The sequence below is a fragment of the Alexandromys fortis genome, unplaced genomic scaffold (genome assembly GCF_014885135.2).
Source record: "Alexandromys fortis isolate MF-2015 unplaced genomic scaffold, M_Fortis_MF-2015_v1.1 scaffold_77, whole genome shotgun sequence".
Lineage (NCBI taxonomy): Eukaryota > Metazoa > Chordata > Mammalia > Rodentia > Cricetidae > Alexandromys > Alexandromys fortis.
The window spans coordinates 3031492-3057686 of record NW_026067967.1 but is presented as its reverse complement, the minus strand read 5'-3'; the positions used below and the strand labels follow the sequence as shown (position 1 = coordinate 3057686).

At 45.7% G+C, this 26195-nt stretch overlaps 1 protein-coding gene across 6 annotated transcripts; it reads right to left on the bottom strand.

Annotated features, from left to right (window-relative positions):
- Positions 1 to 15833: 15833 nt before the first annotated feature.
- Positions 15834 to 26018, bottom strand: Prss23 (serine protease 23). Of its 6 annotated transcripts, XM_050154550.1 has the most exons (4): positions 24912 to 25033; positions 23691 to 23785; positions 18552 to 18623; positions 15834 to 17700 (listed from the first exon to the last, which is right to left on the bottom strand). In XM_050154550.1, the coding sequence occupies exon 4, from the start codon at positions 17687 to 17689 to the stop codon at positions 16538 to 16540; it is 1152 nt and encodes a 383-aa protein (XP_050010507.1). In that variant the 5' UTR covers positions 17690 to 17700; positions 18552 to 18623; positions 23691 to 23785; positions 24912 to 25033; the 3' UTR covers positions 15834 to 16537. The 6 variants fall into 6 exon arrangements, with proteins under 6 accessions (XP_050010507.1, XP_050010509.1, XP_050010506.1 ...); XM_050154552.1 differs by lacking the exon at positions 18552 to 18623; XM_050154549.1 differs by lacking the exon at positions 23691 to 23785 and having other exon boundaries at positions 24912 to 25024.
- Positions 26019 to 26195: the final 177 nt, after the last annotated feature.

Sequence of the window (26195 nt, the reverse complement as noted above, 5' to 3'; positions counted from 1 at the left end):
TAATTGTTAACACTGACTGTCTGTCTGGGTGTCGGGATAAAGGCTGGCAATTTTTTGTTTCTTTTATTGTATTTGTTCTAAACAAAAAAATCAGAAAAAAAAATTCAGTTTTAAAATTAAAAGAAAGTTGGCTGGACATGTTGACACAAGCCTGTTATCCCAGAATTCAGCTGTAAGGGCAGAAAGATGAGGAGTCCAAGACCAGCTTTGGCTACAGGGCATATTTAAGACCAGCCTGGGTTGCATGAGACCCTCAAAACACCAAAGAGAAAATAGAATAATACATATGATAGCCAAGTACGGGCTAACAAACAGTTCCTGGTTTGTGATAATTCAAGATGATTTTTCTCTTTTATAACAGAGTGAAATTGATACATATTCAGTAGAAACGAAACTGAAGCTCCTTCTTTCCCTGGTGAGTGATAAGGCGTATGATGTTGTCCTTAGTGCTGGGCGGTGACTTCAACCCTCTGGTCCCCCTCAAGCGTGTGAACACGAAGGCATACAATAATGCACAGGGTACAGCATTGCTACAATGTTTGATGGGCCAGGTGTATTAAACACATTTACAACCTAAGTTGATATGTTCAACTCATGAGGGCCTTATAAGAGCATAATCCTGCAGTCAATCGAGGGGTATCTGTAGTTTTATAATATGCAGTGGACAACATTTTTCAAACATGACATAAAACCCATAACCTCAGGCAGGAGAGATGGTTCAGCAGTTAAGAACACTGGCTGCTTTTCCAAAGAACCCGGGTTCAATTCCTAGCATGTATGTGGTTGCTAACAACCACCTGTAACTCCTACTTCAGTGGAGCTAAATGAATGGTGCACAGATATATACATAGGCAAAATGCCTATTTATTTAAAATAAAAGTAAATAAGTTTCAAAATCGATCTAATCCCAGAACCTTTAAAGTAAAACCATTAATCCGAATCCATAAAAACAAAGTTAAATGAATACAAAATAATATGTAGAAGTATATTGGCTCTAGAAAGCAAGAATCCAGGCTGTTTGATGCCTTCCCCCCCCCTCCTTCCTTCCACTGTGGAATAAACAAAACTGCCTTCATCACATGCTTCTTCCCATGATGCCTCGCTGTGGCTCAGAAGCAGCATAGCTAAGTGACTACAGACAGAAGCCCTTGGAACTGTGAGCCAGAATTAACCCTTCCTGCTTTCAGTTGTTGGTGCCAGGTGTTTGGAAACAGTGATGGGAAACCCAGCCAACACAGATGCACACAAGAAGTAAAGGAGACAGTCCAGAGTATCTCACCGAGGCACACTTCTGTGCAAATTAAGTTTTGTAAAGTAACCCATGGCTGAAACTTGAAAACAAGCCTCACTGAACTCACAGAGTCACTTCCTAGCGAGCTAATTATTATTCTTGCCTTGAGCATTTGTTTTCTCTCCTCTTCCAGGTACACAAGTCATTGTGATGATGGCCCATTCGCCATCTGTCTCTGTGACTAGCAGCTGCCAAAAACCAAGGGTTGAAGCTCTCAGCAGAGTGAGGACACTTTAGTATCTATCAGCAGTTGGCTTCAGTACCCTTGTGTACAACACACCAATCAAAAGGACTAATTAGACTTCAGTTGGAGCCCAGTGGGATTTATTAAAGGAAAACCTTGTAAAACAGTTCATCCCACACCATGTATTTGGATAATCCAGAAGAACTGTTTAATTAGGGGATTAGGGGCTCATTGAAGTATATTCCAGAACAAAACAGTTTCCAGCAAAACTACATAAGGATCACAGGCTGGGGGGTAGGAGGAACATTCTCCTTTTTAATGGGCACATGGCAGCAGCAATTTACTTCTAAATTACACCTAAATCTAAACATGTAGAATAACTTTTATTGGATCTTTCTTGCCTTATCATTGATTGAGCCATACCAATAATTATAAATCTCACTTTTCCCTCTAAGCATCGAAAGCTGTGTCATTAGGAACCTCAGTTTCCTCACAAACCCCCATGGCCTGGGTCACTCTTGAAGTGGAGGTGCATGTGGCCCCTTCCAGATTGTGAATAAGACACCAAATGAATTACAGCATTAGTACCCCCCCCAGTGGAGCAGCTCAGTGTCTACACCCGCAGTGAAAGAATACATTTGAAAGGGTTTCCGTTTCTTTGTATGGGCCATATGTCCAAAGCTTCAAAACTGTATCTGTGAATGACACTGGAGGCACAGTGACCTTCAACCCCCAAATTCTAGCTGGTGCAGTGGCACATACCTGTAATCCCAGAACTCTTAAGAGTTAGTGCCAGGAAGTTCATAAATTTAAGTCCATCCTAGACTGTATAGTAAAACTCTTTACCTCCTCTCCCCCAAAAATAAATTCAAATTCTATTCTTCCTTGCCTCTGCTTTTGTATGCAAACTAAGCTGCAGAACAGTGTGTCTAATAACACACAGAACACGTCTTATCCCGTGCTTACAAGCAACCCCAGCACACGATTCTCACAACCTCTCTACTCTTCATATTCATCTCTACTCTTCCCAGGGAACACAGAGCCAGTGGGGACTGGACGAGAGCGCAAAACTGTCCTAGCAGAGACCTCCCTGCTGGCTCACATTTCTCTATCCATTCATTTCTTTCCCTTAAGGTAGAGAATCCTCAGGTCCCTGAGCAAGTAAACTTCAGTTGAACCGGCCTTCCAGGTGAGCAGACAGCTACGGTTCTCAAGCGAGAGAAGGGGTTTCTCAGGCTAGAAATTTATCACAAGTAATGGTTTACAAAGTTAGAGTTGGAAGCCCTCTGGATGTCCATCAGGTAAAATGTGATGGAGGCCCACCTTGGAGAGAGCAGTAAGAAGCAACAGCCAGTAGCAGCACAAAACGACACACATCAGTCTTTGAACTGTAAGTTCAGGAGTAGGGGAACAGACACAAAATAGTTCCCTTACGATGAGAGAAAAAAAAATACTAGTTTGGCTATTTGGAATGAAGAAAATAAATTTTAAAAAGAGGCATCAGCCCAGGAAAAGACAAATGTCAATGTTAAAATAAGATCGTCAGTGTACAGATCACCCAAGTGAGTGGAGAGTCACAGAACAACATCATCATTCTGTGTGTTTCAATTTGGCTGTGGACTTGATCTTTAGGTACCAGTAAAAGCAGTTTGAGAGCATCTCAAGACAGGTAATGGAATCAGAGCAGGAGCACACAGACTCTTGAAATATAAACTAGTACATGTCTCTAATTTGAAACTATCCTTCCAAAGCTGAGCAAAAATGCATTACCTCCCATCAGTTTAAGGTGATCACAGATTCTCCCACAATGCAGTTCAGTGAATGTCATCCTCTGTGAAAAGCCAGAGGATGCAAAGGTTAAGAGAAGTAACCATTTTTGGAGAAAAATTAATAATAATGAGGCACCTGAAGAAACTGGTAATGTCGTCAATGAAAGGACTTGAACTGAGTTTTCAAAAATGGTTGTCTAAAGAAACAGACAGCAATGCACTGCATGACAGAGACTTCGAAGCAACTGTATTAAAGAAACACAGCATAGAATGCCAGAAAGACAACTGAGTAGCATCAGGAAAATCTTATATAAACAAAATGAGGGAATCAACAAAGGAACAGATATTTAAAGAAATCGAGATATTCTGGAGCTGAAGAATATAATAACCAAACAGAAAAAAATTACATTGAAAACTCTTAGTTTAAAATATCAAGAAATATCAGGAAGAATGGATAAAAATTCACAAAGACTTATTTGATACAAAGACATCAAAGAGTTTTGATTAATACTCACGTTATTTGGGTCAGAAAAGAAGACAGAAACATCAAGGCACGAAACATATCTGAAGATACAGCAGCCGAAAGCCTCTCAACTCTGATTTCTTCCAAGTTTTAAAGCAAATAAAACAAACGAAGATGCTGACAACTAAAGAGTAGCTACCAAAACTCTTTGCAGAAATGAAGAATAAAGACATATATATATATATAAATAAAAACAGAAATGAAGAAAGACATATCTATAAATAAAAGCAGAAGGTTCACCTTTCAGCAAACACAAAGAAACCAGACAAGAGAATAGTAGAGTAACAAAAAAATCTAAGGCTATAAAAAATAAGAAAACGGGCAGTGTTAAGTCTTTCCATATAAGGAATTGCTTTCAATATAAATGCAGATTAAACCTGTTGGTTCTCGAATATGGGTACCATTTTCTTTAGGGTTGTAGCTACTGCTAAGTCTCTCAAGTTCCAGCTAGTAGCCTCCCACCCATGATCATGGTGAAAGAAACCACAATTGAACTCAGTTGATTGTACAAGCAAACAAAATAAATAAAGCACATTCAGATACTAAGGAGCTTGCAGCGAAAATGATTTCGGTGACTAGGCAGGTATCAGTCAGTAAGGAAAATGGGGGCAGCGTGAAAATGCTGAAATGTCAATCTAAACCTGGAAAACATGGCCTTGCATAATTATTTACATACCCGGATGCTCATCACAGCTTCCAAGACGTGGATAGAATAAAAGCTCATCAAGAGACGAATGGAAAAGAAAATACTGTACTTGAAATGGAATGTTACTTATCCGTAAAAGAAATCCTACCAGGGTTTGGAACACGGAGAAACCCTAAAGACAGTAATAAGACAAATAAACACAACAAAACTTCAAAAAGCGGCATAATTGATTTCACTTGGAACTTGACTTCAAATGTTCACACTTAGAACAGAGTGGTGGTTCCCACAGGGCTAAGACGAGGCCAGATGGGAGCTGTTGTTCAATAGAAAATGTTTCACCTACAAGACAGCAACATTCCCAGGCTCACTTGGACAACAGTGAGAATAAATGCACACCGAAAGTGGTCAAAAGGCTGTATTTTATGCCATGTTTTGAGAAAAACATAATCTATAAAAATTACTGTTTTGCTAGGTAGTAATAATATTTTCTGCACTGTGGACACTGAAATTGGGGATAACAGAAAAAGGAGGAAACTATAGTTCTGTGAATTTCACCATGGAGAATTCTTCAAGGCTTTCCTGAATGTTTAATTATGGTCGATCACTATGTGTTGCAAAAAAATAAATAAATAAAATTGGAGAGCTTTGAGAAAACTGGTGAATTAGTTGGAACATGCGGTCTAAATAGGTTTGGGATCAGGTTGAGATTAAACCTGACAGATTTGATAATCAAACAACTCAAATGAAACGCAAATGAAAAAAATCAAAACAAATGGACAGGAGCAGAAGCAATCTCTAACAGTGACTGAAAAAAAATAAGCAATAGAGTTTTGGAGCGGACAGCCGGCCATTGCGCACACTCAAGTGCGGGCGGAGGTCGGCGTCCTCGTCTGCGCGCGCACCCAAGGCACGACCGCCCGCTGGACTTGACCAAGGGGCGGCGGCCGGCGCCACGGCCCCTCCTCCGGTGCTGAGAGTGGGGCGCAGCTGGGGAAGATGGGGCGCCCTCCCGGTGTGAGCTCGCCTGGCGCATGGGGCTAGCGCAGCGCTTCCCGCTTCCCGCGGCCGCTGGCGGCGGTGGGCGGGGCGCGCAGTGGACCCGAGGTCACCGGCTCCACCACGGAGAAAAAGACCTTATTCTTTAGCCTACAGCTGTCTCACCTGTGAAATGTGTATAGCGGTTTCTTTATGGCCTCACGGACTTTTGCCGAATTCATGAGATCATGAATTTTTTGTTTTATGAACTGTGAAGAACAGCACATATTGAGAAAATGTGCTTGAAAAAGCATGGGATAAAACCGGACTCTCTGATCATGGCGAACAATGAGGACTGATGAGAAGCCAAGGTCAATGGCAAGGGGTTCTGATCCTACTTCATGTTCCGGCTTGGTGGGAGCCTAGCCAGTTTGGATGTTCACCTTCCTAGACATGGACGGAGGGGGGAGGACCTTGGAGTTTCCACAGGGCAGGGAACCATGACTGCGCTTTGGATTAGAGAGGGAGGGGGAGAGGAGTGGGGGGAGGGGGAGGAGAGTGGGGGGGGAGGAGGAGAAGAGTGGGGGGAGGGGGAGGGAAATGGGAGGCTGGGAGGAGGCGGAAACTTTTTTTTTCTTATTCTCAATAAAAAAAAAGAGTATAAAAAAATAAAAAATAAAAAATAAAAAAAGCTCGTGGAAGAAGGCGAGCAGAAGTGCCGTGGCACCCAAGTGGCCGTCAGAAGCAGCCCTACGAAGTCAGTTCTCTCCTTCCACCTTTCCTGAATTCGGTGAATCCAAGTGAGGTCGTCAGACTTGCATAGCACGCCTTTTCACTCACGGAGCCATCTCGTTAGCCCCAGACACAATCAAAACAAAACTTTCCATAGATTCATATTAGTCATCCCTATCCGTGTGATTTAGTGTGCTATCTCCATGCTGGCATTGGTTAAACGTAGCCTTCCTTGATCTTCCCTTCCTCTTTCCATCCTCCACTCACTACCACGGAGGCTCACTGTTTATCTCCCAAGTGTAAGAAAGAACATGGATTACGTGTCTCTCTTTGTTGAGTTTATTTCATTTGATACAACGTCTTTCGGTTCTGCCCATTTGGCTGTGAATGACAGGGTTCCATATTCTTCATGACTGAATAAAATTCTATCTATCTATCATATGTCTATCACTTATGAAAGAATGTTTGCTTTATCATTCATTTATGGTGGCTATCTGTGTTATTTCCTTGTCTTAGCTACTGTGAATAAAAGCTCCATTTTACAGTCATCTATGGTACTGCCCTTGGTCCAGTGGTGAGGCAGAACATCACTGCAGGGTGAGCATCTTGTTCTGAAGCTGCCTACTTCACAACAGTCGGGAAGCCGTAACATGGAGGAAGAAGCTGAGGGGCCGTAATTAAAGCGCAAGCATCTCCAACCCCTTCCCTCCAGACCTCACCTCCTAAAGGCTTCAACACTTCCCAATCACGCAGGTCTCTGTGGTAGTAGATCACTTTATGTATCTGTGCACGCATGCAATGCGTGTGCATGCACGTGGGTGTTTTTTGTGTGGGTAGACATGTATGTATGTGTATGCATGTGGGGGGGGTAGAAATCAGCCTCGGGTGTTTCTCAGGAGATTTCAGGCTTTTTTTTTTAAGGCAGATTTTAATAAAAGCACACTTTCCGATTTAAAAACTTTAAATAAAGCCGTTTTGAGTTCTGAATACTTCTTGGTGCTCTTTAATAAGCCAATGAACAGTTGCAGTTTTGCTTGTTGAAAGTTTTAGGTTAGTAATGTTTGTTGTATCGAGTTTCCTTGTCCAGATGTCTAGGACCCAACATTCAGCACAGAGCCAGCTATGACACTGACCAGGCCTCTCCCTCGTTTTCTTCAGGAGCTCAAAGGTTTCCCAAACCATTCAGACGAAGCTCAAGTGGTTGGGTGTGGACAAGTCACAGCTCCAACTACCCAGATGGAGCCGAGAAGTCTGGAACCAAGTGAAGCCCCCAGAGTGCTGACTTGTTTAAATTACGGATGAGAGCATGGGAACCCCCCAGCTGTATTCAGCAGAGCTAACTGGCATTTTCAAAGTGCGACACAGCGTATAAGTCATCCTTGCGCCCCTCGATTACCTGGCAGGACTCCAACAGAATGTTGACAGAGAAAAACGAACGCCAGGCCAAGTGAAAAACATCTCTCGGGGATAAACCAGAAGGGTAACTTCCACAAAGGATCTCACGGAGTTCGATAGAATGCACTGATTGTCCCAAAGGGTGGACGCCACTTTGCACATTGCTTTCTTTCCTTTCAGGAGTGTTTGGATGTCTCCTTTGTAAACAGGGAGGAGGTGTGGGAAGGACAAAGTTAAAACTAAGTCCTTAGAGCCACCAGAAAACCTGGTCTAGGTTCCGAGATGTGGTCATAAGTTAAGTACAACACTAGGGGGCAATCCAAGAATGGGCAAAAATAAAAATCACTGACGGTCAAGAAAAAAAAACGGCATTTTATAACCCCCAAAGAAAACGGAAATCATTTAGTAAGCAGAACAAGGTGATATCTCAAAGTGTCGCTTTTTACCCAAGGTTGTTCTTCACTTGGAAAAATTCCTTGTCAGTGATCGGAAACATTTGGCGATAACACTCTGAACAGAATTGTGCCATCATGAAAACCCACAGAGCTAGGACAGTGTGTATGAATCTAGATCCCTTCTCCAGGCAGTGGGAAACTTCTCAGTGTTGGGAAGTTGAAACAATTTTTAGCTAATGGTACACATAATATGACCAGCGAGCAAAGAAAGTCTGAGCGTGCTTGGCTAGTGTTTGTACTCGGGGAGACTCTCGCATAGTTGGCCTTGGGTCTCGCTACCCAGCTCAGCCTATTACCTATACCAAGGCAAAATTGGATTGTGTGTGCTGATGTCCAGATTTATAGATTCAAGTGTGATCACAATGTTTTATTCTTTCCCACAAGTCTCATAAAAAAATTAGATTTTTCAAGTCAAACTCCCTTTTCAACTCAATGAATCTTTACGTCATTTTACTCTATTTAAGAACCCCAAACGAAGAGAGCATGGGAGAGTAGAGAAAGGAGAACTTACCATGTCTACTCACCCATAAGTGACTCGAAGTGACTCTTAGACATAAAGCTAAGAAAAACCAGCCTACAATTCAATACCCCAGAAAACCTAGACAACAAAGGGAGTCCTAAGAGAGATATAAATGGATCTAATCTACATGGGAAGTAGTAAAAGACAAGGTCTCCTGAGTAAACTGGGAGTATGGGGATCTTGGGAGAGGGGAGAAGGGGAGAGAAGAGGGGAGGGGAGAAGGGGAGCAGAGAAAAATATATAGCTCAATAAAAACAGTTAAAACGTTTTTTAAAAAAGAAAGGAAAAGTTACAATGAAGCTAGTCAATATAGAACAACTCTTCCTGATATTACACTGTTGTTGACCAATGAATATCTTTCGTCCAGTGGGAAACAAACTGCTGTTTCTGTGGAACTTCCTAAGCTTGCATTTGACTGCCCTGGCAACTATCAAGGGGCAGTCAGGCATGCCGTTTATAAAGGACAGTGTTCTGTGTCCCAGAATGACTTATCCGCAGAGGACATTAGTTATGCTTGGGTCACACTGGTTTACCAAGCATGGAATTTTTTTTTCCATTAGGGAACAGGATATAGAATCAGTGCTAATAAATCCAAGAAAGGAAATTCACCAGTGAGGGTGGACACCACCGTGGAGATTTATTAAAGTATATGGGAAATATTTAACTAGCTTAACTCACAAAGCCATGATTCCATTTCACTGATGCCAAGATAGTTTTGTGCAGAGGGTGATGACCAAGCCTCTGGGAAGTGGGGCAAGTGTCTTCATTGCAGGGATGCAGAATCATCTTGAACAACATCCTCTCTGAAGCTCTGGGATGAGCAATGGGTGTGTGGGGCCACGGTCACCACTGTCGAATATTTGCCGAATAAGTAATTCAATAACCGGAGAGATGGGAAAGGACAGGCTAAGGGGAGGAGGGCGTGGCCAGGGACAGAAGCTAAAAAATCACATGTGTGCTCAGGGAGCTTGGCTAAAAGCAAAACAGTATGAGTCTACAGAGCAATGGAGAAGAAACTTGCTCAGTATATTGGATATAAGCACATATTAGACTGAAAGGTAAGAAAATGAAATTTGGGTTTCTAGTGACCCAATTTGGGTCAAGGGGAAACAGGTTATCAAGTCTTTCCTTCGGACATGTCTGAGAAAGCCGTGGCCATTGGGAGGCTCCCGTTCTAGTCTAGAGGCTGTGGTCGCCATCTAAAGAAGACGCAGAGGGAAAGAAGCTAGCGCTGAGGAGCGGCAGAGCAGGCAGACACCTCGGGCCTGACCGCATGTGCGATGTCATGGAGGGAGCAGACACTGCATCACTGCATACGTCGTGGTAAAGATCCATTCTCTCACTGGGCATTTCCTACGCTGGACCACATGGGAGACAGAATGGAAGTCAACTCCTGCTCTCACAAGGCTCACACCTGAGCAGGGAAGACAAACATCAATGACAGCAACTGCGTAATGTCTACCAGGACAGCAGGGGTGGACAAGATGGGTGGACAGGATAGGGAGGGTCAGGTATGCTGGGGAAGGATAAGAAAGGGTTGGATAGGGCAAATAAGTGAAATAAGATGGGCACAGGACACCACAAGAGTCTTGTTCAGGAGCATGTTTGGGTTCAAGAGCTATCTAAACCTAAGCAATCACAACCATGGTGTTAGAGATTACCTAAACCTAACAAAATTATGTATCCAAGTATTCCCTTGGAACATATTTTTTTAGGAATCTGGGCACTGCTAAGGGGATACAAAGATAAAATCCCTGACTCATGAAACTGTAGTCTGGCAGCAAAGATGCAGAACACAAGTCGGGAGCAGAGAAAACAAGCAGAGATGGTCAATAAGATTTGTCCCAGGCAGGGGCAGGGAAGGTTGAACTTAGGGGTACAATGGGAAAGATGTGTTTTCATCCTATTGGTGGCCTGACCTCCAGATGTCACCGTACTGAGGAGCCCAAGCCAGCCACTTGCTTTTCCCATTTTCACCAATGCAAACACTCCAGTCTTGTTTCCTTGGATCAGGACTATTGCTTCTCAGAACTGTCCTTTTCTTTATGAAAAAAAAAAAAAAAAAAAGGACACCTGAAGTCCTTTTAAAAGTCTGAAGACAGGGAAAGTGTTCAATCAATCACACAATCACACACTTAACACACAGAGAGAGAAAGCACACTGCAGGGCCAGTCTGTACTGTTCCTTCTGCCCCTCAGAAGCTATCGGGCTCGGCAGGGCAGATGGCAGTGAGTATTTTAGTTTCTTTTCTGTTGTTGATAAAACAAAACCCTGACAGAAAGCAGCTTATGGGAGGAAAAAAGGTTTATCATCTGACAGTTCCAGATCACAGTCCACCATAACACAGAAGTCGCAGGGGCAGGAGCTCTAAGCAGCTAGTCACATCCTACAGTCAAGAGCAAAGAAGAATAGCGCAAGCAGGCATGCTTGCTTGCATCTGCTTTCTACAGTTCAGGGCTCGCTGTGTAGGGACTGGTGCCGCCATTGGAGGTCTAGGTTTGCCTACATCAATTTACACTTACGACAATCCCCCACAGTTGGACCATCAGATCAACTTAACCTAGATAATTCCTCACTAGACTCTCTCCCCAAGAGACTCTTGGTTGGTGGGCATGCAGGAACCCACAATTTTCACAGCTCTTGTATCCTGTGCTTCACCAGGAAATTTTGGCTCTGGGATTTTATGTTTCTTGTGGGAAAAGCTGTCTCAACTCTCCATAAAAGGATTTGGGGAAGCCAGGCAGTTATGGCACATGCCTTCAATCCCAGCACTTAGGAGGCAGAGGTAGGCGATTTCAGAGTTTGAAGCTAGCCTGGACTACAAAGCAAGTTCCAGGACAGCTAGGATTGTTACACAGAGAAATACTATTTCAGAAAAAGAAGAAAAGAAGGAGGAAGAGAAAGAGGAAGAAGAAGAAAGGAGGAGGAGAAGGAGAAAGTTAAAGAGGAGGAGGAGGAGGAGGAGGAGGAGGAGGAGGAGGAGGAGAAGGAGAAGGAGAAGGAGAAGGAGAAGGAGAAGGAGAAGGAGAAGGAGAAGGAGAAGGAGAAGGAGAAGGAGAAGGAGAAGGAGAAGGAGAAGGAGAAGGAGAAGGAGAAGGAGAAGGAGAAGGAGAAGGAGAAGGAGAAGGAGAAGGAGAAGGAGAAGGAGAAGGAGAAGGAGAAGGAGAAGGAGAAGGAGAAGGAGAAGGAGAAGGAGAAGGAGAAGGAGAAGGAGAAGGAGAAGGAGAAGGAGAAGGAGAAGGAGAAGGAGAAGGAGAAGGAGAAGGAGAAGGAGAAGGAGAAGGAGAAGGAGAAGGAGAAGGAGAAGGAGAAGGAGAAGGAGAAGGAGAAGGAGAAGGAGAAGGAGAAGGAGAAGGAGAAGGAGAAGGAGAAGGAGAAGGAGAAGGAGAAGGAGAAGGAGAAGGAGAAGGAGAAGGAGAAGGAGAAGGAGAAGGAGAAGGAGAAGGAGAAGGAGAAGGAGAAGGAGAAGGAGAAGGAGAAGGAGAAGGAGAAGGAGAAGGAGAAGGAGAAGGAGAAGGAGAAGGAGAAGGAGAAGGAGAAGGAGAAGGAGAAGGAGAAGGAGAAGGAGAAGGAGAAGGAGAAGGAGAAGGAGAAGGAGAAGGAGAAGGAGAAGGAGAAGGAGAAGAAGAAGAAGAAGAAGAAGAAGAAGAAGAAGAAGAAGAAGAAGAAGAAGAAGAAGAAGAAGAAGAAGAAGAAGAAGAAGAAGAAGAAGAAGAAGAAGAAGAAAGGAAATGGTGGCTGGCTATAACTGGAGCTCAGATGGGGAGTTCAAAGCTAACCTAGGGGGTTGGCTCTGTGGCAAGAAACAGGGAGAGTCACAAGAGAGGTTTAGTTGGTTCAGCTAGAAAGACCTGGAGACTGGGCAACAAGGTAGCCTCCCTTCCCTTCAGTCCCCTGCCATCCAGACATACCTTGGTCCTGGGTAGATCCTATCAGCACCCTTGCCAGAAGCTCTTTGATCATGTCTCCTGGGAAGTAGAACGAATTCTAAATCCTTGCTGTAACTTCTTTTCTCTTTAAGCTGGTCAGAATTGTTCTCTTCCAACACGCTCTTCTGTCTTTAATCTACTCTGGCACAGTGGCCTCTGCCTATCTCTTTAATTACCCAGATTTGATTCTGCCAGGGACACTTGTCCTCCAATTCACTGGTCCTGGCATACCATCCTTCTCCAGACTTGATCTGAGCGGCTCTAGGGTGTTGGGAGCAGTGAGACCCCAGATCCTGAATTTCTTGGAATCCCCTGACCTGAGTGCCTACAGCTGCTCTGAGCACGAGACCTTCGGGAGTTCCTGATGGCAGGAGAGTGGTTTCTGGTGGGTTTGTCTGGAGCATGGCTATCTCTGTATAATCTGTCCCTGAACACAATAAAGCGGGCATTCTCGGGGAATTCAAGGATGACCCGTGTCACTGTCTCTCTGTCTGTGTGTGTCTGTGTATTTTAACCTCCAGCCCCCTTGCCTGAAGCTCGGTAACTGGGGTACAGCGTACAGAGTGCAGACACGGGGACGCGGTGCGCGGCACTCGGGTATAGCAAGCCTGTTGGTCATAGATGATTTAGGTTCAGAAGGTGGCGATGGGGCTTGGAGCCTAGCGCTGGCTCACTGCTGAAGTGTTCTAAGAGGTCGGTGACCCATTAGCAAGAGGGCAACAATAACATTGCAGAGGTAGGAGCCACCATTGAGGAGTCACTCACGGTGAACTAGGTAGAAATAATTTTTCTTTTCCCTTCTCATCTGCTTCATCCCAGGCCTCTGGAGGAGCTGGAGAATGGAGAGCGGAAGTTTTGAACCACATAGAAACATTTCAGATTAAAGTGCACTGAGATTTATGTTAAATAAACCAGGTGACTCTGAAGCCAATCTGCCAGACTGAAGACTGTCCTGTCCCCAGACCTGTTTTCAGTCCCAGTCCTTCGCCTTGTTTACACTTAACTTAGAGTTAATTTCTTCCTCTAGAGCAATGTCAGAGTTTAAAAAAAAAAAAAAGTTGCAAATTTTCTAGAACTAGGTCCATGTTACCACCAACATATTCTAGCTCCATCAGAAGTGTGTGTGTGTGTGTGTGTTCATTTTGATGGACCTGCCTGTGCACATACTTGTGGAGATCAGAGATCAGCTTTGGGTGTCCGCCATTTCTAAAGATGGTATTATACACCTTGCTCTTTGAGACAGTGTCTCAGCTAGGCTGGCTGGTCAGTGAGCCCCAGGAACCTAACTATCTCTGCTTCCCCGACACTGGGATTACACGCATGCACTACCAAACCACTTGGGATTGACCCTTAGTGCCCATGCTTGGTCTTTGTTTACTGACTTACCTCCCCAGCACCTAAGCACCTATCAAGAGGTCTTTGGAAGGCTCCTCCCTAATGGGAGAAGCTTGTAATTCTGAAACACAGAAAAGCCTGAGCCGATAACTGCAGGGAACTTCAGCCCCAGGTTGCTCTGGGTTAGCAATGCTCCTTGTTCAGATTCTACAAAACGCCTCGGTAGAGGAGTTAGCAGCCAGATTGGCTGCCCTGGTGAGTCTGGAATCATCTGAGAGGAGAAGCCTCGGTAATTGCCTTCATCAGATAAGCCTGTGGTTATCTCTGCAGGAATCTCCTTGATTGTTAATGAATGGAGGAGGGCCCAGCCCACTAGGGGCAGCACCCTGCCCAGGCAGGTGATCTTGAGTTGTCTAAGAAAGTCAGCTAAATGCGAACCTTTGAGCAAACAGGAAGGCACTGTTCCTCCACCTTTGCTGCAGCACCTTCTTGGCTCTATGTTCCTGTTAGATAGTGCTGTGTGGAATAGCAAGCAGGCCTTGAGTTCCTTCCTCAGTGATGGACCGAGACCTTGACATGTAAGCCAAATAAGCCCTTTCTTCCCCTAAGCTGCTCTTGGACAGAGTATTTGGGCATAGGAATTCAGCTGGAGCAGAGAGCAAACATGCTAGCTTGCCTCATTATCACCCTTTCCCCTTTTGGTCAGCCTCGGAACAACCCCATTCTGGATGATAAAGAAAGGCTATCTTGTGAACATCCATAGAGTTCAACTGACGGAGACGACTCAAAGCTTCACTGCGATGGTTCACGACAAGCGAGAAGAAGAGCAGACATGAGCAGTAGCATATGCCAGGTAAAGAAGTCTAGTTCAGGGATTGCCCACTGGCATCCTTATCCAGGGTCCTCCCTAGTCCTGGATGAGGAGGAACTGAGAACAGCTATCAGAACTCTGCGTGCCTGTATGGCCATCGTTAGCGGTCAGTTAACCAGGAGTAGACCGTCAAGTCAGCCCTCCCAAGTACTCCATCTTTCTCACAAGGGCTAGGTTGAAAACCCTGAAACATTCAGAAAGATCTCAATAGAAGCAGTGGCTCGGGTGGCCCTGGAGCTTTTCCAGGGAGCAGGGAGCCCCAACTTCACAAAGGTCTCAGCATTCTAGCCCCTTTCTCATCCAAAACAAGGAAAGCAGGAACTCCAGCCCAGCTCTCCCGGTCACTGGTCCCACGCCATATGTTCCGAGTGTTGTTCCAACAGCTTGACACTCGTTTCCTCCTGAGGGGTGTAATCATGCTACCAAGTCGGCCCTAAATTCTGCCCCAACCTTCTGATCCTCAAGAGACCACGGTTTTCAGGGTTACTCTCCCGCTTTGAACATTTCCAAATCCTAGTTGCATGACCTCAGTGAGCCCCAAAGGCACAGATACCTAACCCAGTTTGTGGCTTCACCACGCTTTCTCCTCCATCCCCTGGGTCAAGATACAGCCATACCTAAAATACACATCTGATTTGATGTGCTGAGAACCTAGACCATTCCAGCAAAAGACCCCCCTTGTGAGCTGGGGAAAACAGGGCTATACTAATTTTCCTTATAGTAACTTCCAAGCATTTTTTTTAACTATAAAATAAGTACAGTGAGAAAGAAAAAGTTTTAAACAAACACACCTCTCTGTAAACACATTGAAAATTATGCAAAATAACTTTGGCTTAGGCTGTATGACTATGCTCAGCTTCAAGCAAGCAGCTATTCTGCTGCGACGCCCACAGAGCAGTGCATCTATGGTCCTTAGGGATTTAATTCATTTTAAATTACCCATCCAAATAGTAAACAGTGAGGTGTGACGCACTCTGGGGGCTAAAATGCAATGATATGTTTTTTATCGTGACCACAACTGTTAGCTGGGAAGCAACTCGGCCTGTTCTAATTGGGCTCCACTTATTGTCTTTCGAGAAACCGTTAGCCCCAGACATGCGAGCGGAATCTTGCTAAGTGGAGGGATGACGATAATGGAGCTTGCCTACTCTGCTGTAGTGACAAGGTTGGCAGAGGCATATACAGACGTCCCACAAAGCGGAACAACGTTTTCTGGAAGAGGAAGTTTTATTTTCAAGACTAAAAAGCAGCATGAGAACTCTGTTCACTGTAAGATACCGTTTTATAGGTGTATCAATATAGCCAATAAATTATTGCTTCTCTTCAAGGACTACTATGTAAATGTTGAATCCAGATATTACAATTGCCTACTGAAGTGCTATGATTTTGCCATCCAGATGCAGTGTAACCACACATTACAAAAATATCAATATATGACTCTCAGAAGAAAACACATTCATATACAAACAAAAGAATTGATATCCTCCATATGTCGCATATTTAATATAAACCTTTTTATGCAAGTTTGGATAAGACAAAAATCAAGTTGTCAAAAAAAAAAAAAACCTGAAAGTTTAACTTAATTGCCAAATATCCCCTACTGCCACAAACATCAGTATTGTGAAATCTCTATACAAAAGTATGCCTTCAGACTGTTTAATCACTATACACACACACACACCACAGTTTTCAAATAATAAAGCCAATCATTTTGCCATTTGAAGAATGCTGGGTAAAGGCATTATATGACTCTCTTTCTCTCTCTCTCTCTCTCTCTCTCTCTCTCTCTCTCTCTCTCTCACACACACACACACACACACACACACACACACACACGAGTCCATGATAAAAAGCTGGCATCTCCTACAATGAGTGCCGAAAGCCCCCCGAGTGCTGGCAGGAAGAATCAGCTTCAGCCCTCCCTGCAATCCAAATAGTTTCCTTTAATCCAGTAGCAAATCTGGGCATATTTAAGAGGAGTGATTCTGACTGCCACGTTGAAATCCTGTGGAGAGCCGTTCATGTCCACCCACTGGTGGCCCGAAAAGATGCCAATAATTTTCCTTTCCCACTTCTGCTGTGGCCTCTTCCACATCCTCACATAGACTCCCGAACCGCTGGCCCCAGGCTGGGCATCACACTGCTGATAGAGAAGGTCGTAGGTCTCATCCTTGATATCGCAGAAGCGGTACACCAAATTGCCTGGCCGGTCATTGTCATAACCGGAGAAGTGGATCCTGCCTCCTGGGAGCTGCTTAGCTGGTGGGCTCACCCCAATCTTCATGAACTTCCTTTTGTGGGGTTTCTTGAGTTCCAGAAGGGCGTAGTCATAATCCATGCCGATGTCATTGGCATTGCCCTTGATCCACCCCTTGGGCACGTGGGTGCGTTTCACCCGAATCCACTGAAATTTCATCTTATCAGGCATGGCTGAGCTCGAGCTGTTGCCCGCTCCGCTGCCATCTTTATACTTGGGCTTCAGGAAGCCCACCCGGAGTTTCTGCGTCCCTTTCACGTAGGTTTTCCCATCGTGAATGCAGTGCGCGGCCGTAAGGACATGCTTCTCGGCCACCAGGGTGCCGGTGCAGCCCGTAGACAGCTTCACCGATGTTGAGAAGGGGTAGTTTAGCAGGAAGTCCTTCCCGAAGATGCTAAACCTGCCGTCATAGCCATAAATCTGCCTTTTCTTGCGGGATTTGCCCGTGGCCTCGGAGTCTCTACCTTGCGCCCTGCCTTGGCCATGGCTGAGGACGTAGATGCCCACCTGAGTCTCGGTGCGGCTGCCGTTGGCGTAGAGGGTTTCATAGGAAAGGTACTGTTTGGCCTCTTCGTAGGTGGGCAGTGGTGTTCCCTTGTGACACTGGGGTCCGCATGAGGAGGACACTTCCAATTTGGCTTTGGCATCAAAGTCTGGCTTGGCTAAGCTGAAGGTGGACTGAGGCAAGACCACAGGGAGGCGGTAAGCCGGCCAAGTGGGTTTCCACGGACTGGCGTAGGGACTCCCCTGCCTGAACACACAGTGCAGGAGGAGGAGAAGCGTGAAGAGCCCTGGGATCCCCGCCATGCTGAGTGCTGCTGCAGAAACAAAGACAAGAAGTCAGGGTTATAGCTCCTTTACCACAGCCTGGTAAAGCGCAGCCGCAGGCTGGCCACGTTTCTAAGACTGTGAGTCTTCCTCGGGCTTCCAGGGAGAGAACTCCTGGAGCCGTGGTCTCACTTACATGCAAGCACTTGACTTTGGAATCATCCCCACACCTAAGCCCCAAATGAAACTGCCTGTCCCTTCCCTTCATGCTTAAGAAGAAATAATAACAATGGATCAATACGGGGCTACATCTACACGGTTACCCTTACTCTGTGAACAGATGCCAGCTCCCAGTTTTATATGATTTCGAACTTTCTTTCTACTTAATTATACACCTTGTCCCCTCCTATTCAGCCACCCACCCACCCATGGCCTTTTCCTCTTCCCTCTTGCTTTCACTTCTATAACAATTATCTAAATAGTAACCCTAAATCACACACCCTACTGGGCAGCAAAGGCATCTGGGAAAGGTGGAGTCGTACTTACTAGGACTCTTATCTTTCGTATATGATGCACACATTTGGAAGATGGTATGAGAACTTGGCAGATTTTTGCTTTGAATTTGTGTGGGGGGGGGGATGTTAGGTATTGCCTATGATCCATTCCTTGGGAACGTGGGTACATTTCATCCTGATCCGCTGAAGTTTCATTTTCTAGGTCAGCTGCCGGCTCCTAAACTATCATCTTTACACTTGCATACAAATAACTAACTGTAGACCTTTGGATTATGCTGCAGCCTAAAGAAATCGTTGTTAAAGATATGAAGCTTTAACACTGTATTAAGTCTGATAACTTTATGGCTACACATAACTTTATAAATAAATAACTGCTGTTTTCTTACCCAGGCGTCTGCCTCTGTTTCGCGTGTCTAATGCTTAGCGTCTGAAAGGACCCTGGGTGAACGCCTCTATTACTGAAAGAATAAATGAATGTTGTAGAGCAGGAAACACATAATTTTTTGAATGACTCAGTGACTTCGAGTGACAGATAACCATAGCCCATGTGACAGCTCCGACGGGGGGGGGGGGGGGATGAAGTTAGCTGTAGGGAAAAAGAGGAAGAGGAGAGGTTTCCCACTGAAAAGGGGGGGGGGAGTTGAAAAGGCATTCGATAAATTAAGAGACACAGGAAGGGACACTTAGAAGGAACAACAGTCTACGCAAGAGCATGGAGGGGTGCAACCGTGTGCGTCATTTGGGGAATTGTATCCCACTCAGCAGGGGTGGACAGGGAAGACAACAAAGGCTGCAGGGAAGAGCCCCACTGTAGAATGCTGTGTGCGCTAAATGCAAGAGTACAAATTTTATCCTGAAAGATGTCTTTAAAGCCTTGATCAATCACCCCTGGAGAAAAGCAATTAACCCAGAGGGCTGGAAGTGCTTTCATCACTGCTCAAGCATCAGTGGGCTCTGACCGGTTCCCAATCTGCTGGTTCAGCTGACTCAGTGGGCAGGGTAATTCATTCACAACCAGGCACCCCAGAATGGCATGGGAGGGGCATTTCTCAAGAGGCCAGCTAAGGGAACAAAGCGGGAACAAGAGGAAACAGTGATTTCCTTATTTTCAATCCCTTCTTCCTCTTGCAGGGTGCAGACATACTGTCAACTTCTGGGTGCCTTGAGCTTGCTTTACACAAGACTGAGAACTCCATTGATCTGACCTAGCCTACCTGGGCAAGCCAAGCCACACCCCCAATATCCAGGCACTAAAACGTGTGTTCCGCCATCTCTGTTATCTCTTTTGTACCACTCCCTTGAATTCTACTTCTGTAAGGGACAATAGGAGTGGAGAGAAATGAAGGAACAGGATCCTTAGAAAATCAAATTCCTCAGGATTTCCTAACTCCTTAAAATTCTTCCCTGTCTTTTTGCCTTTTTTAAATAGGAAAAATCTTGAGTACTTTGGGAGTCCTTCGGTACTTGGGGAGGAAATACATTAAGCTATTTTCTTATGTTCTTGAAATCATGGGGTGCATGGATATGAGCACGTGTACATTTGTATGTACTTGTTGGGGATACTAATGTTAGGACTCATGCTTCAACGTGGACCAGGGAAGGTGTGTTGATGCTGACCCAGTCCACCCTGCAATGGAGAGCTGAGAGACATTGGCAGTAACACTTCGAGAACTCTGCGGGCCATCTCTGTCTATTGACGCGACTACTCCCACTTACTGGCTGAGGACCCAGTTCTTGCACTCATGTTGTGTTTGAACAGCTTTTGATCTGTGGTAACTCCTGCCTTGACTAGCCACTTCACTTGCATGAGAATCCCTGTCAAATGTGAGCTGCTCTCTCTGGCTGTAACGTCATGATCCCTTCTTTCTTTGACTAGTGTAGAGAGCATTAACTCCACTAAGCCCAAAGCACCAAGTTTTATTTCCTTTTATCTTAAAGAGACACAGAATCCGGAGGTGCAAGCGGTGAAGTGTCCTTATTTTTAAAGTGTGGCTGTCGGAGAGAGTAGGAAATGAGACAGCACTCTGCTCCACGTATCATAGGATCCGTGTAACACTTTCTCTGGACAAGAACGTGAGAGTTAAGATATGCTAACATCAGTACACGAAACTTTGAATTCCACATCTGAAACACGTACATAATTGCTTAGAATCCAAATTATCAACGGAACCAAAGTAGTGTTGCCAAGTGTCTTTAGTTTTATCCATCTACTGAAAAATAAAATGGTTTAATGACAAGTGTATCAGGGAAGAGAAAAGCAGAAAAACTCTGAAACTATTGCAAACACATTTTTTTTAAAATTCCACCTAGGAACTTTGATTTAATGAATTAATCCTCCTCTCAGGCAAAATTAAATCTCCTTTTCAAGTGCTCTGCCTGTACAGCAAATCCTATTTATTTAAAGAATACTTTCTAAGGTCCCAAAGTAAGCTCTGTTTCACAAGTGCCAACACGACATCCCTCCCCCCTTAGCCTGTGTTTGCAAAAGGAGCGATGTCTTTAGAAACCAGTCATGTGAGTGGTCCTACATGGAGGGATACCCAGTTTTCCTTGGCGTGTGGGTGCTGGGCAGTCCGTCAGCTTGGCTCTTATCCTGATAGCTCTCAGTATGGAGGGTCAAATTTACTCCTTGGCAAAATGGTAGATGACTACATGCCAAGAACTCTGGAGATCACTTACAAATGAAAGAATGCTGAGGGGTCTACTAAATGATAGGCTATTACCAATTCAGATTCCTAACAACTAAGTTCTCATCATGTAGCTGGGAGTCAGGGAGAAGTCGGCCATCTATGGAAAAGATTGCTACTCACTTAGGGCAGAGCACAGCATTCTTTGTAAAATATCAGATGGGGGGGGGAGTACTTTGGAAGCACTGTTTTCTCTTAGCTTGAAACAAGGCTTATAAATTTCCAGTATTATTGTGGAACTGTATTAATGGATGTGATAAGACTTCATCCTCACAGTCCACAGACAACATTTTCCCTAAGATTTGTTGGTGCCTCTGATAGTTAAAACTTTAATCCAAACATAGAAAGGGATACAGAAGTCAAGAAACTAGCTCAGGTCTTTATTGCAAATTGCTTTGGAATATCTGCTGGAAAACTGAGAGGTAAAGCTGCGGGGAGAGCCCTCCTCGATTTTAACTGGCATCCGGTTATTCAGGTTACAAGCATCCAAAGCCACTTGCGCCATCAAATCTTCCTTCACATGGGTTAGAAAACTCTTCTGAATGCCAGCCCAAGTCAGGAAATCACTTTCTCGGGTTCTTGCAAGTACAGGATTCTCTACTTGCATAATCTTTTCAGGATCAAAAAATGTCCAGGCAGGTCAGGACCTATGTTATTTATGGATGCTGAAGGTAAGGGGGTGGGGAGAGGAAAATGTATCCCATTAATCTGCAATTTCACTGGGGGTTAAAAACTCCATGCTCAATTTGCCGAAACGCAAACAAACAAACAAATAAGCAAAACTACAAAGGAATCTATCAAGGATGGCTTTTGGGAGCCCAGTGGGAGGATGACTGGGTTTGGAAGATGTTTTTAGGGAAGTCCTGAAGAAAAAGCAAGGGAGAAACAACCCTACTGCCATTGAGGGTCACTCCTGGCACATGTACACCCCTCCCTGACTTACTTCTGTCTCTAAGACAACCATAACAACTGGGATGCTTTAGAATGAAGTAAGCAGCCTTGCATTAATTTCTCAACTCACTTGACAAAAAAGATACCCCCATCGAGATAAATATTGTTTCTGACATCACAAACTCAAAGTAAGCATTGCTACGCCCATCTCAATTGATTTATACATAGACATTCAGGGATGTAAACAGATTTTACACACACAATTCTGATCCCAGAGCCGGGGACATGATACATGTGGTGCTTAGCTTTAAATCCTCTAATGTTCAAAAGTGAATCCCCTTGTTGTTGCAGAGTTGTTTGGAAAACCAACATCTTTTTAAAGGAATGAAGATTTTTTTCCAAACCTTATCTTCCATATAGCTAAATCTGAACCAAAAAAAAAAAAAATGTTGGGTCTATCACATTCCATTTCTAAGAATGAACCTTTACAGGACACACAGCCTCCTCATACACATAAATTATCGTCTAAGCTTTCCAACTAAGTGTTTTTATTCATTCCTTCACCTAATGACAAAGCAGAATGGAAAAGCAAGGTGAACAACTGTTTCCCGGCCCTGTTTAGTAATACAGAAACTGCATTTCTCTTCTGGCTCTGGGTATCAGATGCACAAGAGGGCTACACATTCGCGGTCCCCAGGTTGCAATATTAGCCACTGTCTAGTGGTCTGGAGTCTCAAAACGCTTACACTTTATAAACATAGTTCATAAGCCTGACAGTAATTTTATGGCAGAGGGACTTCGCACATTATCAGATGTGCCAATGGCAATAATCTTTCTGGGGACTGGTGACTGGGACTGCCTTTTCTTCTCTCTCTCCACAGTAGTCTTAAAAACTGCAACAACTCAGTTCTCCTCAAGGGGAGCAGTGTTTGAGAGAATGCTCTAACTCCTATAAGCAAGCAAGTGCTTCCAGGGAAAACCTGATTTTTTTTTTTTCTCAGACGTCCCTTCTCTATTAGACAAGCTTTGAATTCCCGTGACCACAACCAAAGGTAAGAAAGCACATGAAGGTGTCACTCTGGACACCATTTGGGATGCTGGCAACGGGTCTTCCATGAGATCTGTAGCCAGGGAGCCTCGACAATGTAGCTCTGCTAATTCCCAAGGCGAATGCCTAAAGCTGAACCAAGCTCTGTGAATACCCTGAAGCCAGGCTCACTCTCCACTCCAGAGCCACGGACCCATCAAAGCAAAACCAACCTAATCACATGGTAGCTTAAGGATAATAGACTTGTAGGGGAAACTGGAGGGGACTTAAGAAGCCCAGCAACTCAAACACCATGTCAAGGTCACAGGGAGTTTAACTTCTTCCTATCAGGTTTTAGGCAAAACAAAGCACCCTAGAGATCCCAAGACAGCCTTGTAGCAGAGAAAGAACAGAGTGCATAAAGCTGTCGATGCGGAGACTTGAGGAACAAACTCCCTGGAGTCATTTGGAATTGCACATGAATAATGCCTGGTGCACTGGCTTCCAAAGCATCCATGGGAGGGATGCGCAGGAGAATGGGAGACTATTAAACACTGCAGACCTGGGCCAATAATGTTCTCAGACACACTAATGGGCACTTTGGCACTTAGTGCTAGCGTCAGAAAAACACACCTATATTCACTGTCTACCTGAATCGTCGTCAAGTGAGACAGAAATGAGATCCATATTAATTCCTTTCGGAAAGTTGCTTCCTCCCCAGTCCAGAGACAGCATGACAGGTTACTTACTGTTTATCATAATGGAAAAGTACAGGTGACGGATTTATTTGTATGTAAATGATGTGGCTCTCAGAAGGAAAGGAATGTGGTGCCTCTGTAGGATCTTCACCCCACCTTTCACCCCACCTCCAATCCAGCCCTAAGAGACGCTTAGAAACAAAAAAACGGTTCCCTGTGTACCTCAGGCTAGCCGCAAATTCACCGTCCTCCTTGCTCAGCCTCCTAAGTGCTGGAATTCCCGGCATGCACTTCTGTGCCTTGCTCCAAAGAGATTCCTTGAGAAACAGTTTATAGTTCTTTTAAATGCTCTCTTACCCAGGTCGACTCTTGAAACAATGTCTAATAACACCCTGATACTACCTTGTGATAGGGATTTTGGCCACAGCTAAGTTTATAAATTCAACTCTTCCCACAGGACCTGATGAGCCTATTCTAGTATTGGCCTACCTGTCCCCAAGGAGTCCACTAGGACCCCTCAAGTTCACGTTCAAGAACTGGGAATAACATTTCCTATTCTAACTGAGCTACTGAATAGCCTGGAGCTTTCCACCAGCCGCGGGCTGTTTCTGAATTCTCATGGGTGTCACCCAATGGGCAATAAAATAAACAGGATTTTTATCGGAGGCTTTCTCAAGAGATGCTTTGACGGAAATGGGAGGGAGAGCCAGCCCCACTTCAGGAGGGGGATGGCGTGGCTCCACCTAAACAAGTCTTCCTCTTACAAAAGTTCTAGAGGGAAAAAAAGCTTTTTTATTTCAAAGTTAACAATTTGTGGTACATGGCTACAGGCTGGAGCAATATTTGCTTCCAACAACTGTTGATAGCCCAGGCAGCATTTTCTGGGTTTAGCACACTGCGCTAAGCCATCACTCAGAGCCGAGCCTGTTCCCAACCCGTGTTTGCTGACTTTTCCTTGCTTGTTAAGGTGTGTTCATAATCACGTGTCCGGTTAAAAATTAATGGTCAGGGCATGATGGCATCAGATACAGTATAGGCAAAACTCAAGGAAAACAAACGGTAGAGGTGGCAATGTGTGTTCGTGGGGGAAAGTCTGCTCTGACCAGCCCGAGGACAACTTGCCAGACAAGGCTCCACTGGACTCCCTCACAGTACCCCGCACCCAAGACCGCAGTTTTTAAGCATGCTTTCCCCATCCACTTTACAAGTGACAGTGCGTTAATACAAATGTCCTACAGCGCGCGTGTCCCGGAGGACTCTTCCAGGCTCTCGTCCCAGCCTGGAGCCGGTGCGGAGGCCGGGACCAGGTCTCCGATGCCCCTCCCTTCCCACCGCAGCCCGCAGCCACCCCACCCCGCGCGCACCCAGCCCTTTGTCCCTCTTCGGCACACGCCTGGCCCTCCGCACCCAGGCGGCGACTCCGGGTCCCCGCCCTGCACTCACCCTTCGGGCTGCAGCCCAGTGCGGCTCAGACAGGTGTGGGCGCCCGGAGGACGCGCGCGGCTCCCATGCCTGCTCGGCAGCGCGACCAAGTGTGAGCCAGCGGGCGAGCGGCGTCTGCAACCCCGGGTCCGCCCCCCACTCCCCACCCCTAACCCCCGCGCGCTCCTCCCGGGCTCTCCCGCCCCGCCCCCGGCCGCCAGCCGTGCAGCTCGCCCGCCGACGCCGCCCCACCCCCCTTCTCCACCCCCACGCCCCTCCAGCCTTCATCCTCAGCCTGCCATTCAGAGATCCCGGACCCTGCGGCCCTGCGCAGGTGGGTCCCCGCTGCACCTCACCATCAACGGATTGCCGTCTCTCGATGCCCAGACAGCTCCGATGGACCGGTCCTGCCAGGGACACCCTCTTGCTCTCGACAAACGCACACCGAGTTCTAGGGGGTTCGCACAGCCTGAGGTCTGCAAAGGCGAGGTGCTTCCGCAAGGGCGGTCCCCTCCAGCACACCGGGTGCATGGGGTGCATGCTCCTGGGCAGGTTTGCGAAGTTCACTAAAAACTTGTGAGCTCCTTGCCCACGCGCAATCTGTGCGCCTTATATTGTGATGACTGAGCCTCCTTCCCAACTTACACTGCCTCAAGAGTCTCCAGAGAGCAGCAGTTTGTAACCCAGAGGAAGGACTACCAAGTTTGCAGGCCCTGCGCTTCAGTCACTTGAGTGATGGGTGCAGAACACAGCAGGGGGATTGCCGGCTTGGCAGCTTCCCAGGGGATAGCTGATGACGCCCCTGCCTTGGTCTTTACTGGGGCACCGGGGCACCAGCTGGTGGAGCCACCTCCTAGCCTGTGGTGCCGGCTTCCCTAAATCATTCCAAGAAGTCCACAGCGGGGGGTCTTCTCCAAGCCTGCCTGGTGACCTCACTATTCAAGTATCCAGTGCCAGAGCCTGGGTCGTCTCCCCCCACACTCCCTCCTGTGAGCCAACCTTTCGTGCAGCTCCTGATGATGGAAAAGGCGAGGGTGTTGTGGGTATCCCCTAAGGACTGGAGCACTGAAGAGACGCAGTCTTGCTCACAACTACTCAACGGAAGGCCAAGATTTTGAGCAGAGGTCATTGTTTTTCCATGTCAATCCCAGAGTATGTTTCCTTTTTCCTGTCAGAGCCTGCCCTCAGAAAGGGAGGGCCTAACATCCTACTCTACACCAGGATGTTAACGACATGCCCAGTGAGCTCGTGTTTGTCTTTGCCTTTAAATAGGAAAGCCCTGCACACATTGTTGATCAGTGTGCC

What these genes read in the sequence shown, in the direction of transcription:
- Prss23 (XM_050154553.1), bottom strand. Translation starts at nt 17,689, where the DNA reads ATGGCGGGGATCCCAGGGCTCTTCACGCTTCTCCTCCTCCTGCACTGT.